This window comes from Podarcis bocagei (genome assembly GCF_964188305.1).
Source record: "Podarcis bocagei genome assembly, chromosome: 11".
Classification (NCBI taxonomy): domain Eukaryota; kingdom Metazoa; phylum Chordata; class Lepidosauria; order Squamata; family Lacertidae; genus Podarcis; species Podarcis bocagei.
In genome coordinates, this window is record NC_138136.1 from 6,887,171 (window position 1) to 6,907,749 (window position 20,579).

The following is a 20,579-nucleotide window of genomic DNA, read 5'->3' on the forward strand; positions in this document are numbered from 1 at the left end:
GAATCTCCTGGAGAGACTAGAGATAAAACCTAGAGAGCCACTCCCAAATAGTTTAATAGGACAATGTCAGCTTGGAATGTGGCAGCTTCCTATGTTCTTATGAATGATTCTATCTCAAAGGAAAAGTTAATAAGGGTCAGGTTAGATGTAGAATGAGGAGAGGTGGTTAACGTTTGACTCAAAATTATCATGCTGTCCACAATGCATCAGACAGAACCAATGCCATTTTTGCAAGTCAGCAAAATACATGTTGATTTCCACAAATGGCAATTTTGTTTACTATGCATACCATGTTCCATTGGAACCTCTGTTTCTACTAGGCAACCTTATATATAAAAGCACAAACAAATTTCAGAGTGTACACGAGCAATTATGTTGATTTCATTTCCCACTCGAGTATTTCAGTGGATTCTCCATTAACTGTCTCTTTCTGGGGAAGAGGAACAACTGCCTTGGACTGTTGTGTCATATTTTCAGACACAGCATCCCTGTGTCATCCTCTGATGCAAAATACACCCCTTGGAGCAGTTTCTAGGATATAAAAAGCAAGCTTCTAACTGCCAACAAGTGGTGCTGAGGTACTATTTTTATAATGCATAAAATCATAAGGGCCTCACCAGGTTATTAACATGTTCCCTAATTCATAGACAAGCCTCCCGAGGTGAGCAAATGGATTGATGAAGGTGGTGAATTATGTTCAAGGTCAACAGATACACTTGCGTAAAATAAATAAATAAATAAATCGTATCATATTACATGGAAAAACCCACATATGGAGGGCTGAAGAATTTGTGCTGAAACATATAGCCTGAACTCATACAACTGAGTCAGCCACACACATTCATAGCCATTAAATCAAACTGTCTACAAGCAGGAAACAGATCCTTTCTCTTCACAAATGCACTCCTCGTGTTGAAAATCATTACTGCGGTCAGGTGTCAAAGACATTTCTGGTGACTGAATTCCAGCCGTCATCTGTGTTCAGGCCTGGTTGCTTCAGTGACACCAAACATACAGAAAACAATCCTCGCTGAAGCCACAGAGCTAAAATAACCTTAGGTCTCATTCAGAAACAACAGCCAACAAATCTGTTGTTTTAGCCTGTCTCTTTGGAAGATGTGGCCCTCTGTTTTTAGGTAATGCTTGCTAATGATTTCTCCCACTTTCTCTCTCTCTCTCTCTCTCTTTTTGGAAAATTCTTATTTTTGAAAATTCACTGCTATTGGCACATGCATGTGTCTGCATGCGCACACATGCACACACCTATAATTTTGCTCCCTTCAGCAACTGGTACTCAGAGGCATATTGCTTTGGAACATTTCTGCTCCATTTAGCTATTGAAAGACTTGCCTTAGTATCTTGCTGGTTAAATGTGGCTTCTTTGCAGCGGAAGTGCTAGCTATGCTGAATACATATAGAGTTCTCCATAATGCAAGCTCTATTTTTGTGAATGTCATCTAGATCCTTAACAACAACTGCATTACATCAAGGCTACACGAGCACCAACTTGCAGCAATGCCTACTATTTCAAGAACATTTCCTTATGTGTATTAATGGTTGGGGGGTGTCCATTGAAATACGCACATTGCTCCCACTCTCCAGAATTAGAAGTGCACATCTTTGCATTTTAAAAGAGGCAAAGGCTATTCCTATTGCTGAAAGGCATCCCAAGGCATCTGTACAATTACCATATTTTTTGCTCTATAAGACTCACCTTTTCCCTTCTAAAAAGTAAGGGGAAATGTGTGTGCGTCTTATGGAGCGAATGCAGGCTGCGCAGCTATCCCAGAAGCCAGAACAGCAAGAGGGATCACTGCTTTCACTGCGCAGCGATCCCTCTTGCTGTTCTGGCTTCTGAGATTCAGATTTTTTTTTTCTTGTTTCCCTCCTCCAAAAACTAGGTGCGTCTTGTGGTCTGGTGCATCTTATAGAGCGAAAAATACAGTAACTATCACCTACTGTTGCAGGACTGGGACTAACCCACCATATAACTGAGAAGGGGTGGGGGTACTGCATATCTATACTATGGACCAGCAGCAAAGTCCCTGTCATCAGGACAGCAACCTTTTATAAGGAACATGAGATCACAGAGATCCAAGGTGATTCCAGCAGCTTCATGTGGACTGTATTAATAGTTCATGACTCACAGAATCCTCTTGGACAGAGATTTCAAAAGCACCAAGCCCTTCACGAATCTAATGACTAAGGGAGAATGTACTGCCAATTTATTCACGGCAGTCTGCAGAAGTTGATATAGGAACATAGGAAGTTGCCTCTGACTGAGTCAAAGCATTGGTCCAGCCAGCTCAGCAATGACTGGCAGCAGGTCTTCAGGGTTTCAGACAGGTTTCTCTCCCAGCCTTAACAGGAGATGCTGGGGAATGAACCTGGGGGTCTTCTGCATACAAGGCAGATGCTTTACTACTGAGTTATAGCCCTCCCCTCTGGACCAAACTGGAATAAGCGTGATAGCAAGGCCAGAATGCAGTATGTCGAAAATCCTGTACTACTCTTATTCCCCAAATGACCAGTGTTTAAACCCAAGGAGCAATCTTCAGAGAAAGGTTCAAGGTTCTGGAAAAACCACTGTGAGTAATCCATAAACTCAGTCCCCAAATACATTAAATAATAATAGGTAAAGGTAAAGGGACCCCTGACCATTAGGTCCAGTCGTGGCCGACTCTGGGGTTGCGGTGCTCATCTCGCTTTATCGGCCGAGGGAGCCGGCGTACAGTTTCCGGGTCATGTGGCCAGCATGACTAAGCCGCTTCTGGCAAACCAGAGCAGTGAACAGAAACGCCATTTACCTTCCTGCCGGAGTGGTACCTATTTATGTACTTGCATTTTGACGTCTTTCAAACTGCTAGCTTGGCAGGAGCAGGGACCGAGCAACGGGAGCTCACCCCATTGCGGGGATTCGAACCGCCAACCTTCTGATCAGCAAGTCCTAGGCTCTGTGGTTTAACCCACAGCACCTAATAATAATAATAATTTATACCCCGCCCATCTGGCTGGGCTTCCCCAGCCACTCTGGATGGCTTCCAACAAAATATTAAAATACCGTAATGCATCAAACATTCAAAGCTTCCCTGAACAGGGCTGCCTTCAGAAGTCTTCTAAAAGTTTGGTACTTGTTTTTCTCTTTGACATCTGGTGGGAGGGAGTTCCACAGGGCGGGTGCCACTACCAAAAAGGCCCTCTGCCTGGTTCCCTGTAACTTGGCTTCTCACAGTGAGAGAACCGCCAGAAGGCCCTCGGTGCTGGACCTCAGCGTCCGGGCAGAATGATGGGGGTGGAGACGCTCCTTCGGGTGTACAGGACTGAGGCCGTTTAGGGCTTTAAAGGTCAGCACCAACACTTTGAATTGTGCTCGGAAATGTGACCATGTTTCAATGAGGAAGACAGTGTACACTATGTCTGCCTGAGTCTTCATCTATCACACAAACAAATGCATTTTTTAACCCAGTAGTCACACGCATATATATACCTGCAATATATATATATACAGTAGTTATTTAGCCAGCCCTCCTCTAGCCACCAAATGCCCAAGACACCCCAAAGCATCACTCACCGAGACACCTGGGGGCACGAACACAGGAGGGAGGATCATGCGGTACGGAGAAGGAGCCAGATTCCCAAGCTGCCAGGCTTCCAGGGAGGAACACAGGGATGGGGTCATGCTGGACCAGGTGAGGACTGATGGCAGGGTCTTCCCCTGCCAGGGTATAAAAGGAGCAGCAGCAGTGAGAGCAAGATCCCAGCCGGAGAAGCTTCTCAGCCACCCAGCTAAAGAAGCGGAAGACTTTTTAAAGTTTAGGAAGGTCTATGGAACCAGTAAAAGAAAAAAGCCAAGGAGGCTTTCAGGATAGGAATAATATCAGCTGCATGCTCTGAAGGAACACATTAAAAAGAAAACCTGAGCTTTCATTAATCTGTGCATTTCATGTAGGGACAAAGGTAGAAGATCGGGGAGAAAGGAGGGAGGACTGGAGATGGGGAAATTCAGTCACATACATCCACATCGTGAAAGCTGGAAATAGGGGATGTTGTCAGACTTCAGCCAAGGTATAACAAAATAATGGGAGAATTGTGAAGTTAGCACAATAATATCACCACCTATACCACCCTGTGAAACAAATAAATTCAGATGTTGCAGCTCCCCATTAAAGCTGGTGAGAAAGAGACTGAACAGCACAGTTCCACTCTGATGGTGCTTAGTTGGTAGCAGTTCACATACAAACCTTCCTCCCCAACCATCTTCAGTAGACTCTGCAAACTCCTGTTGCTGTTTCTATCACATGCTTACTAAAATAGCCCTAACTCTTTCTTCCTAATAGTACCTTTCCTTTGATACTGCAGACAAAAGAACTTAAGAAGATCCTGCTGAATCAGGCCAGTGGCACATCTAGCCAGCATCTGGTTTTCACAGGAGCAAACAATATGCCCATGGAAGCAGACAGGACCCCAACACAAGAGCACTCTTCCCATTTGTGGCTTCCAGCATCTCATACTCAGAACTAGACAGCCTCCAACAAAAGGAAGACACTCTTGTGCCACCTGATATTCTAATGGACTTTCCCAATTCCACCTGGGCCTATTAGGTTTCTAAACAGAATCCACTTGAAAGTACACAAAATCCAGGCTATCTGTGCCCATATGAGTAAATGTGGTTATACTGCACTCTCACCATGAGGCTTTCAACAAGAAAAGCCAATGCGTTCACTGGACAATGAAAGTCTCAGATTCTGGGTTCAAATCCCAGTTCAGTCATGAGACTCAATGGGAAGCCTTGGACAATTTGTAATCCCTCAACCAAAGTCCTGCATCTGTAGAATGAGGGTTCTGCTTCACAAGATTATGATACAAATGAAGGAGTCCCAGTTCCTACTCTTCATGTTAGGCCTGCAGCAGCCTCTAATACAAGCAAAAATAGCTGAAATGTTTCATTTTCAAACACAGAATACTTATTTTTAAAGTGGTGCTGATGTTTCCTCTTACTCCAAATGAAAAGGATCGTTCAGTATTGCTGTACATCTCTCAAAAGTTAAATTAGAATTCTATGCACAAAATCTGCTTGGTTTGGACTATTCTTTGTTTGCTCTGTGTGTGTGTGTGTGTGTGTGTGTGTGTGTGAGAGAGAGAGAGAGAGAGAGAGAGAGAGAGAGAGAGAACAAACAAACAAGAAGCTGCATCAGGAACAGACTTGCCTTCATCAGAGAGGACATCTTCCTGATCATTTGAGGCTGGAAGGAGAGGTTGCAAAGGCTCCATGTTAATTATGAGCTGTTTGTTCAAAGAGTGAGAACTGCGACTCTGAGTAATGTTGGTTCTGAGAAGAAGCGGGAAATGAGACCTTATTCACCAATAAACACTTGACAATAAATAAAACCCCAATATTTCAAAGCATATAACAAAAGGCATGGCAGGGCCAGCTGGTGCCAGTCTATTCTCTTCATAGCGTTTCTTTGTTCAGAAACACTTTAAGAGCATTTTGTAAAGGTCTACCTTTCCTTATTTTACACAGTCCCTAGAATATTATTGTGTGATATTTGGTCAGCAGGAAAATGAGGTATGTAAAATGTGAAATAATGAAAAGCAAGGAAATAGCAATGGGGGGGGGATTCAATGGTGAGCCCAGTCTTCACTGTATAGTTTGTAGTGAGATCAACTATGCTCACCTTATTTTTACACCTTCTGAGCCCAGGCAGTAAAGAGGTTTATGTCTAGATTCAGTTCACCACCTTCTGGCCAATGCAGTGTTTATAGTGGCCAGTGATTGTGGCTCTGCTCAATTATTATTTTCTTGTTTGGGGAGCATTGGGATTTTCTGAAATAGAAGCTGGGCTTCCAAGTTACAAGGTTGCGGTTCCTTTGCAGGAATGGGCCAGAAAACAGAAAAAGAAACCTTATAGTTGCTTTCTGCTTTCCTTGCAACTTCCTACCCAATGAGTCAGCAAACTTCCGAGAAGCCAAGTTACAGGGAACCAAGCAGAGGGCCTTCTCGGTAGTGGCACCCACCCTGTGGAACGCCCTCCCATCAGATGTCAAGGAAATAAACAACTACCAGACATCTGAAGGGAGCTCTGTTTAGGGAAGCTTTTAATGTTTATAGATTATTGTATTTTAATATTCTGTTGGAGGCCGCCCAGAGTGGCTGGGGAAACCCAGCCACATGGGTGGGGTATAAATAATAAATTATCATCATCATCATCATCATCATCATCAAATATACACTGTGTGACTTCTTCATTTGGGAATACATGTCAATTTTACTTTAGTTCTTTGGTCTAGAAGGTATAGTTGACATTGGCAATGCTGGCATGTACTAGGATGATGACCAATTTGGCAGCCAAGAGCAAGAGCTCTAATGGCTTCTCTGGACATTCACAGTCATTTTTGCTAGAGGAATTTAGATGACAAAGTACCTGTTCACTTCCGGTGGCTCCCTCCGAATTTTAGAACTTGCTTCAACAACCTCTTTTGCAACTTTCCCACTATAACAAAACACAAAGTTTAACATATGAGCTATTTGAAAGACTGAGATGTTATGTGCAGTAAGGTAACTGAATACTTCAACCAATCAATATCTATATTTAAAGGATATTAGCCTATACAGTGGTACCTCGGGTTAAATGCGCCTCAGGTTACATACGTTTCAGGTTATAGACTCCGCTAACCCAGAAATAGTACCTCGGGTTAAGAACTTTGCTTCAGGATGAGAACAGAAATCGTGCTCCGGTGGCATGGCAGCAGCAGGAGGCCCCATTAGCTAAAGTGGTGCTTCAGGTTAAGAACAGTTTCAGGTTAAGAACGGACCTCCAGAACGAATTAAGTACGTAACCAGAGGTACCACTGTATAATGGTGATCTATATTTAAAAATTAATTCAACTCATTTGAAATAATTGCAGCTAAAATCCCAGCTTTATTTACAAGAAGAATATGGAAACTTCAGCCTTCCAAATGCTGTTGGACTCCCCACTTTGATCACCCCCAGTGAGAGTGGCCAGTGGTTCAGGGAGTTGCTGACCAGGAAGATTTGGAAGACCACAGCTTACTGATTTCTGATTTACAGCAGAGGTTTTATTTGTGGTTGGTTCCAATATGGCCCTTGCCCACTAAACACAATGTGCCTTCATCTTCTCAAACATTTCATATGAATAATTGGTTTCCTCAGAAGCAAGTCTCTCTGAGTCCAGCAGAACTTAAAGTAAAGGGTAAAGGGACCCCTGACCATTAGGTCCAGTCGTGGCCGACTCTGGGGTTGCGGTGCTCATCTCACTTTATTGGCCGAGGGAGCCGGCGTACAGCTTCCAGGTCCTGTGGCCAGCATGACTAAGCCGCTTCTGGCGAACCAGAGCAGCGCACGGAAGCGCCGTTTACCTTCCCGCCGGAGCGGTACCTATTTATGTACTTGCACTTTGACGTGCTTTCAAACTGCTAGGTTGGCAGGAGCTGGGACCGAACAACGGGAGCTCACCCCGTCACAGGGATTCGAACTGCCGACCTTCTGATCGGCAAGTCCTAGGCTCTGTGGTTTAACCCACAGTGCCACCCACGTCCCGCCAACAGAACTTACTCCCAAGTAAATGTGTGTAGAATTACAGTCTTGGTCTCCAAGTTCACTCCCCCCTTCCAATATTTATATCATCCTTCAATCATCTCCCTAAGGCAGTTTACAAAAAGGAATAAAGCAACTAAAATGTAAATGCCCCAAAAGCATAGGTAAGGTAAGTTAGGGTAACTTACCCTAACTAAGGTAAGGAAGATCACAGATGGAAAGTTTCCCATCATATCGCTGGCAGCTCCCATTGCCCCATCCCAGACATTGCTACAAGGATAAGAAAACACTTACTTGTATCGAAATCTGCTGCCTTTAAAAAATATTTTGCTGCTTGACACTGTCTTGATTTGGCTTGATTTTGCATACCTTCAGGGGAGGAAAAGCAAAGCAGAGGCAGTTACATTTCCAGGAAGATGGGGGGAAAGGGATGCATTAATACACAAATGTTAGCACTATCACTTGCAAACTCCTTGCTACAGTGGTGCCTCGCAAGACGAAAAGAATCCGTTCTGTGATTCTATTCGTCTAGCGGTTTTTTCGTCTTGCGAAGCAAGCCCATTGAAGGATTAGCGGATTAGCGCTATTAGCGGCTTTTAGCAGCTTATCGGCTTATCGGATCAGCTGATAAGCGGCTTAGCGGCTTAGAAAAGGGGGGGGGAAACCCGCAGGAACTCGCAAGACATTTTCGTCTTGCAAAGCAAGCCCATAGGAAATTCGTTTTGCGAAGCACCTCCAAAACGGAAAACTCTTTCGTCTAGCGAGTTTTCCGTCTTGCGAGGCATTCGTCTTGCGGGGCACCACTGTATGTTGTTTCAATTTCCAGAGAGGTAAGAAAATCAAAGCAACCTTTACAGAGTACATGTGCTTTGAATGATGTTTAATAATATGTTTCATTATAAACATGCAAGTTGCCACCTCCCTGCCCCCCCCCATTATTAGAGGGAGGGGTATATAAAAGCCAGCATGCAGACAGTCTAGTTCCAGTGCAATTCCTGTTCTGCCTTTCAAAATTGGGTTCAGTCCTCTGTCAACCAAATCCACTCCATGCACTCAAACATCCCAGTTTCAGAGTCATTACATGCATTTCCTAAGTGGAAGGTCTTTAGAAAGAACAGCCTTGTCTCTTGGTGGTTAATAGTGACTTCTTGCTCAGGTACATTGCTCAGTTACTTCTTGCAAAGATACACATGCATTTACAGTCAGGACATATGTAATTCCATGTAGGTATGATGTCCGCAAGCCTGGGGAGCCCAGTGGGAGTTGCTGCAGGCTCCAAAGGCTTGCGGGTAGCAGCCTCCAAACTCGACCTGGTTTGGAGGCTGGCGGTGGGGAAAGCAGCGCTTCTCCCCACCGCTAGCCCCACAAGCTCAGGGGACAGCTTTTCCCCGACCTGGTCTTTGGGGCTGGCGGTGGGGGAAAGCAGCCAGCGCTCCCCGCCCCCCACCAGCCCCAGAGAGCAGGTCAAAAGGAACCCAAAGCCTCCAGAGCCCAGCGGGTGAATGCACCTTGAATGCACAGAACGCACCTTGACTTAGAGGGGGAGAACAAGGGAAAAAATTTTTCCCCCTGTTCTCCCCCTCCTATGGTCCGGTGCGTCCAATAGAGCGAAAAATAATAAGGAACTGAGGTTACACAAACCAGAAGGTATGGTTTGCATCCCAGAAACTTGAAATGGCCAGTGGCCCACTGGTTTCCCAGGCTGCACCACATTTGAGAAAACCATGTCTCTGCTTTGCTCATTTCAACTGCATGACTTACAACAGTGTATCTCATAACTGTCAGACTTCCTTGCACTGACTTCATTTATAGGCACAATGGAGCTTTAGGCAGAGACTGGTGGTGCTTTGAGGCAATGTACAAATGCCAAGCCTAGTATTTCTTGTATTTTGTGTAAATACTGCTTGGCCGTCTCCTGTCTCCAATGATTTCCTTGCTTTGATTATCTCCTTTTTACCCTTTGCCATGCTAATGTGTGCTATAAATCCTCCCCCCCCCCCCCGAGTTTCAGAGACAGAACAGCACTGTGACAGCTCTGGGTGGCAAATGCTAAATTGTTGCATGTGTGAGGTGATGCTTTAAAAATATCGCTTTTTTATAAAAACGAAAACTTATTCTGCTTTGTGTCTAAAGAACGTGGCCTGAATATACCTAATCAAACTTTAGGTTATTTGAAAGGAATTTCTTCACTTCCAACATCAAAGCCACCGTACCAATTGATGTAGATATCACCTGAGGCTGGACCATCACTAAGCTGATGTGCAAAACAGTCAAAGTACTTTTTGTTATTATAGCATGGTCACTGAACATGAAAGGAATCTCTCACTGCTCTCTGCTCATCTGCACATTCTGCATTATAACCTGGGATTACATAGATTTGCTTACTTGTAAAAAGCCTGGTTCTCCACTCCACACTTCCAGAGATGTTTGCAGGCTGCTGGTGTAGAGGTATGGAATGACAACATAGCCTTTTTCTATGTGTTCAAAGAAAAATTAAACAAAAGTAGATAAACAGTTGACTTCTTCAAGCTGGGGAAGGGCCTACAACTTAGAAAGTTTGAAGTGTGGGCTCTCTGATCCACTAGGTCTCTTCTCTCCCCCCCCCCCCCAGTCTCCAAATCTAAGAGTTCCATGATCTATACCACAGACTGCTGATGCCTTTCCATCTTGCCTCCATGTTTACCCAACATGGAGCCTGGTTGCCTTCTGCTTTTTCTAGACCTGCTTCCTAGAGCAGGTCTAGGCTATATCTTGGTAAGCCCCTGGCCTCCTGCTGTGTCACTTTGTAGACATTTCCCAGTGGGGATTATTGAAAAACATAAAAAGTCCAGATACAGAAACTTTGAATCGGCAAATTTGTAGTACTGCTGACATGGTTTCATTTCTGAAGATTTGCTACTAATAAGATTATTGTCCCAACTCTTCTTATATGAAGTGTAAGTTAAGTAATGAATATGCATAAAAATAAACAATAAAGAAGAATCCTTTGCAACAGGCTATATACATTTCCTAAGTTTTTTTCAGTTGCATTTGTCTAAAACTAGGCTACATTTTATAAGAGGAAATTCTATATTTAATTAAAAGCATAAGTTGACTGCTTCACATATGCAAGGTAAAAGCTTATTGTGTAAGATCAAGAACAAACATGCTTGCTATCCATTAGAAATGCACAAATGTTAAATTAAAATATTTTAGTATTCAGGGAACTTAAAATATCCAACCTCTTTCTGAATTCCAATCACATAGAAGGTCTTTCCTTCAAACTTTAATTTGCAGACATCACACCTATAAAAAGAAAGCACTTTAAATAAGGAAAATACATTACTTTTTTTTTTACAATTGGCAGTTTCATGAAACTATAGCCAATTCATAAACATTCAGAATAAGCTGCTGTGAAATGAATTATTTTCAGTGCGAAGGGTAAGGACAGCTTATTAAAACCCATAGCATAAGACAAACTGAACAGTTCAATATATTTCTTAATGCTGTGCATTCAATAAATTGGATTGAAAACTTGTGAGTAGGGGCATTATTTTTAATTTTTGAATGGTTCCAAGGAGAATAATATCTATAGTGGCTTATATCTAACCCTGCACAGAGTTCTGCTTGCATAACTAAACTTCCCCATATGCCCCCAAAATCTGCTCCCTCAACCACCTAAAACAGATGTTTAAGGTGTGCAGAGGGCTGCAGGGAAGAGAAGGGGGGAATTTTCAGTGTAGAAGCAGAACAGCAGCAGCACTGGCTACAACTCAAAAAGAAATAATACACGGGAGAAATGGAACAACAACAAAAAAGCAAGCAGGGTTGGGGAACCTTTTAAAGGGACATATTCTGGGGGTGGCCAGGGCTAAAGGCAAAAGTGGGTGGAACAATAGATGTGGCTCTTAACCTTTGTACATTAGGCTAAAATCCAGCCATGCAAAAGTCAGAAGGTTCTATCCTCCCTCCAGGCAAGGAAGAAGTATTGTCACAATCAAGCACTCTAGGAGGAAGCGCAGGGTGTTGCCGGTGGAGAGTCCAAAGGGCCGTATGAAGAGGCCTGGAGGGCCACATTTGGTCTCTTCTGGTTTTGAAGAGATTAATTTGGGGTACCGCAAAATATGTTAATAAGGTGCTCTTGCCACATCAGGATATTTTTAATTCTTGGGAGGTAGATAGTTGGCAAATGAGAAGTAATGTATTATTTGGAAACAGGTGATGCACAGACAGGTATAATACCCTTAAAACATTCAATTACAGATCTCTTGTATTGGTTAAAGCTTTATACTTAAAAATGGGTTGATGAGCATTCCTGTGTTGGGTTTGGTATTTTCAGTCCAAATATGGACAAGTCATCAGAAATTTCATGGACTTACTAATAAGCCTGACCTGCTGAGTTCACTGAGACTTAATCACAGGTACAATGGAAGCCTCATTAGTTAATTAAGTGTATATCCAGATTTCATTTGCTGTATATCCACATTTCAGACAGAAGATTGAAATCAACCAGAGATAAAGGAAAGTTACAGAATTTGCACCTAATTAATAAATTGCCCTGTTGCCCTTGTTTACAAACTTTCACACAAATGCATCGTATTTATTTGTACAAGTCATAACTAAGCTATATATTTTATTAGCAAACTTCAGCTTTAATAGCTCATGATTCAGGACCCTTAAATGCATGGAATAAAGAATTAAAATAATAATATTAATTTAAAAAATATTATTAATACCCTGCCCAAACTGGCTGAGTTTCCCCAGCCACCCTGGGTGGCCTACAGTACGCATAAAAACATATGCAATTAGTGCATTTTAACAAAGAAGGTGTGGTACAGTATATTTGAAACAGGGTTGAATCATTAGTGAATCATTTTAGTTCCAAATGCTTCAATCTTCAATGAGGGTTCTATATACATATGCACAGAGGTAGCACGTGTAATTGCAGGCAAGGATTGCATTTGGATCAAAGTTGTGTCTAACTACAATATCGTTGGAAAAACCAGTTTGCAGTCAGAAAAGTGAACCTGCCGCCCTTTAGGGTTGCAGAGAGGGTGCAACCACACTGATGTTGTGTTGCATTTGTTGCTGGATTCAAGCTGTAGATCTGTCATGGGGTGCGACTGGTGGAGTACTGTATGTGTTATGATTTGGGTTGGCATTATTGGCAAGAATGTAGCCTTATATACACTCACACCAAAGAAGAAAAAGAAATATCTGGGGATGAACCAGGAGGCTAAGGAGCAATTGTGTAGGTAGTATAACCTGAAACTGATGCTACTTGCACTATCTCCTGGGTTGGAAGCTGCACTGCTACAGGACTGAGAGGCAGAAAGAGAATACCTGTCAGTTTTGTGGGAGTGGCATTGTTGTTGTGGAGACTTTGATTATTATTGAGTTTTGGCCACTTTATAATTGTTATTATGGCTGATGTGTTATGTTGTTGTTGTTTAGTCGTTTAGTCGTGTCCGACTCTTCGTGACCCCCTGGAGCAGAGCACGCCAGGCCCTCCTGTCTTCCACTGCCTCCCGCAGTTTGGTCAAACTCATGCTGGTAGCCTCGAGAACACTGTCCCACCATCTCGTCCTCTGTCGTCCCCTTCTCCTTGTGCCCTCCATCTTTCCCACCATCTTTCCAGGGTGTCTTCTCTTCTCATGAGGTGGCCAAAGTATTGGAGTCTCAGCTTCAGGATCTGTCCTTCCAATGTGTTATAAAACATTGAAGTAAAGCCCTCGTAATGGTTCTGTATGTGGGTGAAAGTGTTTGATGAAAATGAGAGGTTGTGACAGCCATGATGTGAGTAGGATGTTTTTGAAAGCTAGATTATACACATTTTCTCTTTTTTAGAATTTATATTATTGTTAAATATATGTTAGATCTATTGACTTGGATTTTCTCTTTTCTTAAACAGTTGAGCATATATTTACTGCATACTTGTGTACCAGGATGTATTTATTTTTTATGTAAACCACTTTGATTGTAAGTGGCCTATAAAGCATTCAAATAAATAAAAGGAAATCACTGAAATGTTGTTCAGAATACAACTTCCGTGTACTTCAGTCCTGTGCCATGGCTCCTGTCAGGGAACTGCCATCAGAGGCATGGGAGAAGGAGAGAGTCTCTGATTCTGCAGGAGAAGGTCCCAGCGCTGGGGGGAGACTCAGCTGGGAAGAAGGGGAAGGGAATAAGTGTAACACCAGGGATCCAGGAGAGCAACGGGACGTGGAGGTGCAGGGGCTCCAGGACTCTTCGCTGGAAGTTAGTGAGGAGAGCCCAGACACCCCGCTGCCCACACCCACCCTGTGCAGGAGACTCCCGCGCAGTGAGAGGCGGAGACGCTTGGGCGTCAAACAGCTCTTATGTTGGCAGCGCTTTAAGAAACGCCCACAGACAGATTCTACGAGTGACTAAGGGCAGCCACGCTGAGATGGGCTGTGCAGTCCGAAGGGTTTAACCAGGCAATCTAATGCCCAAATGGGGCAGGATTACGCACGAGTAACTCCCAACCACTATAGCTCCATTTGTACAGCAAGGTCACTTTCACAAGCAGAAATGAAGACGAAGCCACTTCAGTGCTTAATCTGAGACTGGATTTGCCGGGGCAGTAAATTGGAATCAGCTTCAAAAGCTAGCATAATGTTACACTCAATCTAGTATGAGTCTCAAGCATGTTCTTCCCCTCTCTATGGGTATGAGTCACATTTTTAAAATAAAGGATTTCCTTGTTGTAGAGAAACCCATTCTTTCTGGGGATGAGTCTGGAAGTCAGGGAGAAATTATGTTTGTATATGTAGTACTACTTCTCCTCAGTGTAAGAGATATGAAAGATCTTAAGACTTGTGCCATGTTGATACTTAAAAGTAATGCTTTAACAAACCTTGAATCTCACCCGATACATCAGGCATGTCCAGCTCCCAAGAGACTGCGATCTAGTCCCACTATAAAAAAAAACTGGCAGCAATCTACCCATTGGATTGACCAAAGCTGTTGACCTTTTTTGGAGGAGAATTCACCAAAGTTCTTGAGGGGTTTTTTTGGGGGGGGGAGACGATCAATCAGGATCATGCAATCGACAAGGATCAAGCAGGGATGCCCCGCGATCGACTGGTAGATCACGATCGACTGATTTGACATGGCTGCTATAGATGCATGAAGTTTGGAGATGTAAGTGCTTCTCTGAACGTATGGAAAGTGTCCATTTCCTATTCCTTAGCTCCCACCACGTGGATGACCTCCTTCTATCTCACCTGGCGCTGAGTTTTGGGAAGGCTCTGGCAGGGTCCTAGAGAACTCCCACCTCCTTCCCAAAGCTGGGAAAGTGCTGACTAGGCTTTGGAAAGGAGGTCAGAGGACTCTAGCCCCCAGTCAGAGCCCTCACACCTCCTTCCCAAAGCCCATCGCCTCACTGGCTGGCTTTGGGAAGGCAGGATGAAAGTCAAAAGTTGCCAAAAACTGGCTGCACGTTGGATCACCTTGATCCAGGCTTTCCCCACTACAGAAGGGTGAATGGACATGGTGGTTGGTAGCAAGCTAAATCTGGACTTTGCTCATACTTAATCACACTCTCTCAAACATCTAGATGAGGAAGCATGGCTTAGAAAACAGGAGGCATGGACTCCAGGAAGTTCAAGCACATCACCTTACTTTTTATCAATTCACCACTGGAAGTTTCTCTACCACACAATTCCTGGACCCCCATCAGCTAAACTGAAATGCATGTTTTAAATGTGGACTAATAATCCTATTTCACTAAAACACTTTACAATGAATATATATATATATATATATATATATATATATATATATATATATATCTCAAGACTTACCAACATAAGTTTTTGGAAGGGAAGAAACCAAGACATGTTATAACATTAAAAATCATATTCAGTTAACCATTTTTCAGCTCACCATTTTAGCAAATGTATCCTTTTATTTCCCTGGAAAACAACAAAACCTGTGGCTGTGAATCCTAAAAATGTTGTGGTCCCTGTTGAATCCTTGAAAGAAAGGGGAAAAAGATAAAACAAATTAGAAACTGGAGGGGGCGTGTTCAAACATGCAGAAAATTCCATAATTGGCTATATATATTTCCTTGTATTGTAGAAGATCCTATGAATTTGCTTTTAAGATGGTGTTCCAGCTGTTTAAGAAAGCCAGGTTGTTTGCAGTTTGCCAGAATATAATCAGGTTTAGAGGGCAGCACAGGAGGATTAACATAATGGTCATATATAATTGTTAGCATAAAAATGTAATGTAAGTAAATTTATATGATAGTCTCTCTTGCTAAGTTTTATAGCTTATGCCAGTGCAAGACACTTTTGTAGCAATGGAGAGAGACATAATAGTGAAGAAAGTTTCAAATTTTACAGAGGCACTACACTATTATGCAAAAATAACAAAGTGATTTCTCCCCTCTGTTCAAACCCAAGCATGGGTGTAGCCAGAATTTATGTTAGGGCGGCAGGATATATGTTGGGGGTCAGAACTGAGCTACTGTATCTATGTTGTGATTTGTCAGTTAGTTTTTTTATTTCTTTACTTGATGGAGGGGGGCAGCTGCCTTGCTGCCCCCTCCTCGCTACGCCCATGACCCCAAGGTAGTACTGTACTATATTCCTAATCAGCTCTACCTGGTCTATTCAGGAACCTGTTTGTGAACCTTTCCTGTCATTTTCCATGTTGACATCCAGCTTACATCAGTTTGGACTCCAACTGAGGTGTGTTTTAGATGACTGGGAGCTGCTTTTAAGTGATGCACTCCTCACTTACCTGAGGGTCATCTCAGTTGTTGCATGCTGATGTCATTTCACTCAGTCAAATATTGCCCCAGAATGCTGATCTGCTGATTCTGGCTTTTGAATGAGTGCTAGGTCTTCTTATTAGGAAATATGAAGAGACCCCTGAGTGTTAGGTTCAGTCGCAGACGACTCTGGGGTTCTGGCACTCATCTTGCTTTATTGGCTGAGGGAGCCGGTGTACAGCTTCCGGGTCATGTGGCCAGCATGACTAAGCCGCTTCTGGCGAACCAGAGCAGCGCACGGAAACGCCGTTTACCTTCCCGCCGGAGTGGTACCTATTTATCTACTTGCACTTTTGACGTGCTTTCGAACTGCTAGGTTGGCAGGAGCAGGGACCGAGCAACAGGAGCTCACCCCGTCGCGGGGAGTCAAACCGCCGACCTTCTGATCGGCAAGTCCTAGGCTCTATGGTTTAACCCACAGTGCCACCTGCGTCCCTGGTCTTCTTATTAGACCTACATCAATGTCACTAGTTTTCTTTGCTGATATGGGCTCAGTACCAATTTTATAGTCTAGTTTGGAGGGCTACTCCCAAGAGGGCATTTGCAGGAGAGAGGAGGAGGGCTTATGCACATTGCTCCTACCCACAGATTTCCCCCTGCAAATTTCTACCTAGCCCCCAAATTAGCACAGCAAGGGAAATGTCTGTGTTGGCCATTAGACTGCAACTTGAAACACACTTTGCAGATATATATATATATATATATATATAGTATCTGGTACTATGTAATTTTTGTGGGATAAACAAACCACTTAAACTAGCACTCTAACATGCAAACTGGCATAGTAACATTGAAATTGATAGGACCAAACTGGCCTTTGTTGTCTGACGCCAAGTATGCATTTTTAATGCCTTCATACGGTTTGCCTTTAAAAGCAGTTTGGAAATATATGAAGCAAAACACAGTTAAGATAAATGCTACAATCTCTTTCCCAGCCCTTCTGTCTGGTAGAAGACACCTTATAGTTACAATGAAAGATACCGGTAAGTTTAAGTGTACTCTGTTATCATACTACAGAAAGAGAGAATACTTAATGTGCTGCATTGCGCAATGTATTGCATACATTTGTTTGTTAAATTTGTATATTGTATATTGTATATTGCCCTTCATCTGAAGATCGCAGGGTGGTTCACAACATAAAAACACACAAGAATGCAAATAACACAACAACAACAACAACACCCAAAAGTAAACCAGTGCCCTCCTCTCACAAATACATTTAAAAAGCAATACATGGCTCTTTATTTAGTATTATAATGATGATCAGGCTCCCAACATATACTGCATATTGTGCTTGACGGCACGTGGAGGTACCAACCACTGACCACTGGCATTTTTACTGTATATAGAGAGCTCCACCCATGGTAAAAAAGGGAAAGGTAAAAGACCCCTGACAGCTAAGTCCAGTCGCGAACGACTCTGGGTTTGCGGCGCTCATCTCGCTTTACTGGCCAAGGGAGCCGACATTTGTCTGCAGACAGCTTCCAGGTCATGTGGCCAGCATGACCAAGCCGCTTCTGGCAAACCAGAGCAGCATACGGAAACGCCGTTTACCTTCCCGCTGGAGCGGTACCTATTTATCTACTTGCACTTTGATGTGCTTTCAAACTGCTAGGTGGGCAGGAGCTGGAACTGAGCAATGGGAGCTCACCCCGTCACAGGGATTCGAACTGCCGACCTTCCGATCGGCAAGCCCAAGGCTCAGTGGTTTACACCACAGCGCCGCCCGCGGCCCATGGTAGGGGACCCACCTATGGTAGGCCAGTACATATTTAATGGCATAGATAGGGGAGGGATTGAACAGGCACTAAATATGGAAAATGCTAATTGTGCTTAAAACCATAAAATAAATACATTACCTTGCAAGGGTGGGGATCAACACCATAGGTTTCTAAAGAATGTGCTTTCAATAATAAATTAAACTCAGCAACAGCTGGACTCTGACCCCTAAAAAAAAGCACAATGAAAATTTTTTTAAAAATACAAAAAAATTCAGCCAATGGTATCTATCATGAGAGGGGAAATAGGAGATCTTTCGTATGATTCTGCTTGTACTCTCTCACAGCACCTAATCCCTTTGGATTAAGCCTAGATGCTCTTGACATATTCTCGGGACTCCAGTGAGCTGTGCAGTTAATCAGGGGCTATCAAGTATCCTTCAAATATTTGCTCTCTTCTGGTGCACATGGAACAGTTGGAGCTTAGTGAGAAGTAAGCTGCAGTCTTGGTTTCCAATGACCTATTTCCTAAATTCATTTTAAAGAAGCACTCCTATTAAGATGTGTTTCTTTCCTGCTCTGGAAATAAACAAGCAAATAAACAAGGGTATTTTGGTCATGGCTGCCTCTCCAGGCCTAGACTTGAATCTGTCAGCATTCTTGTCGAACACTCCACTTTACGATGCGTGCATCCAAATCACGAACATGATCCAAATGGTAAACCATGTCATGCATACCTGCTGGTCTGGCACCAAGGTAGTGTGTTTGCAAGGATTGACATACATACTTCAGATAAATCTACTGCACAGAGCGTCTGCATAAATGCTTTGTGGCGGTGTGAATATTATCAAAAGCCATTAGCATTAGCCATAATTAAGGCTATGCTGTGCAGTAATCCATGCACAGAGAGCAGAGGCATTTGTAACCTCCAGCCTCTGACAAACCCACTGGGAAGGAATCACCTCATATGCCCCATCAGCGGGAGTCCTGCACCATCTTCCCCCTGCCCCATCTTTTCCTCCCATGCCCTGAGTGTGTGGGGGTGGGGGGATCGTGGGGGGGGGGATCATTCCACCTGGCAAGCTCCCCTCCACACGCCATGTGACCCAGCAGTGTGGCAAGATCATTAAAATTAATGGTAGGGATGAGTTTGATCTTGCAGAACTGTTTGGGGCCCCTCCTCTCTGGTTTCCTTTCCTGCGCCACCTTCAGCCTTTTGCCCTGGGGCAGGTGGAAGTGAATCTGTGAGATGGAAGTTTTCTCCTTTATTTTGCTCTCAGTGACCGTCCTAATTGACTTGATCACTTCAGATGCTACTTCTCGGTGCACACTTGCACACCCGTGCTTAATTTTAAAGTTATTTTTCGTTTTTCTCTTCTTCTCCCTGGGACAGAGTGACCTCTTTATGGATTTGCATTGGGGAATAGGATATGGGGGAAAGAATGAGTCCTTCTCCTCCCATGCTAAATTATCCAAAGTAAGCAAAAAACCTACTTTTTCAATGTGTGAGATATTCAACCCCATCTGCTTCCCACCTACAGTTTAACTGAATTGTAAATCAGAACAAAGGTAAGTCTTCCCAATTCCCATCAGCCTCAGTCGGCAGGCTCAACAGTCAGGGATGATGGGAGCTGTTGTCCACCAACATCTGGAGGGAACCATACAGATCACTCCTGGCTTTGCAGAAGGATTCACCAATATGCAGCACAGCATTTGTGCAGAGTTCTGCTGCAGAGAAACTGCAGGCAGATAGGCCCAGATTTACAAAGCACGGATCCGCATGGATCCTTCGGATTTTTGCATTGGGTCATCCCAAATTCACCACCAGATCACATAGCATTTCCATGGCTACAGCCTGCACCAAAAAAACCACACATCCACTGTTTCGTGGGGCCGCAATGGTGCAAAAATGTGGTTACAGAGCACAGATCCACATGGATTCTCAGGTTTTTTGCATTGGGCTACCCCAAACTCATCGTCAAATCACATGTCTGTGGCCACAGCATGAAACACAAAAATCATACATCCACTGTTTCGTTCAGAATATTTTTTTTTCTTGTTTTCCTCCTCCAAAAACTTGCTGCGTCTTATTGAGTGAAAAATATGGCAATTGCAGGATCTGCAACTGAGAAAAAAATTGTGCCCCCAAACTAAGAAATGTCCTCTGAACTTCTGGAGAGTCACTGCCAGTCAGAATGATCTGTATGTTTTAATAGAACGTATTTATATATTATTAATGTTAAACTGTTCTTAATAATAGCTTTTTTCTATGTTTGTAGCTGCTTCTCTTTTATCTGTAATCCCCCTGAGTCCCTGTCAGGGAAAAAGGGTGGGATATAAATACTACTACTAGACTAGTTGAGCCAATGGTCTAACTCAATATTAAGTAGCAGTCAAATATAGAATAATCAGTTTAACAGTAGTAGATAGAATTTGTGTTATGCATTTGCATTGTTTTAAAGTAGCAATGCCTCCCAGATTTGGAAATGGAATGGGTAGAAAGCCAAGAAAATGAAAATATAT

The 20,579-nt window shown here is 43.2% G+C and overlaps 1 protein-coding gene across 2 annotated transcripts in view; it reads right to left on the reverse strand.

The window, feature by feature from the left end:
- FRMD3 (FERM domain containing 3) overlaps positions 1–20,579 on the reverse strand; it is a 130,019-nt gene that overhangs the window by 12,526 nt on the left and 96,914 nt on the right. Inside the window, exons 7-14 of one of the 2 annotated variants that reach the window (XM_081213703.1) lie at positions 18,198–18,285; positions 15,447–15,535; positions 10,781–10,844; positions 9,945–10,033; positions 7,854–7,928; positions 6,426–6,494; positions 5,208–5,329; positions 3,572–3,715 (exon numbers count right to left, since the gene is read on the reverse strand). In XM_081213703.1, the coding sequence (XP_081069829.1) occupies positions 3,572–3,715; positions 5,208–5,329; positions 6,426–6,494; positions 7,854–7,928; positions 9,945–10,033; positions 10,781–10,844; positions 15,447–15,535; positions 18,198–18,285 (740 nt within the window). The remainder of the gene's footprint in view (positions 1–3,571; positions 3,716–5,207; positions 5,330–6,425; positions 6,495–7,853; positions 7,929–9,944; positions 10,034–10,780; positions 10,845–15,446; positions 15,536–18,197; positions 18,286–20,579) is intronic. The other variant, XM_081213704.1, reaches the window with a different exon arrangement.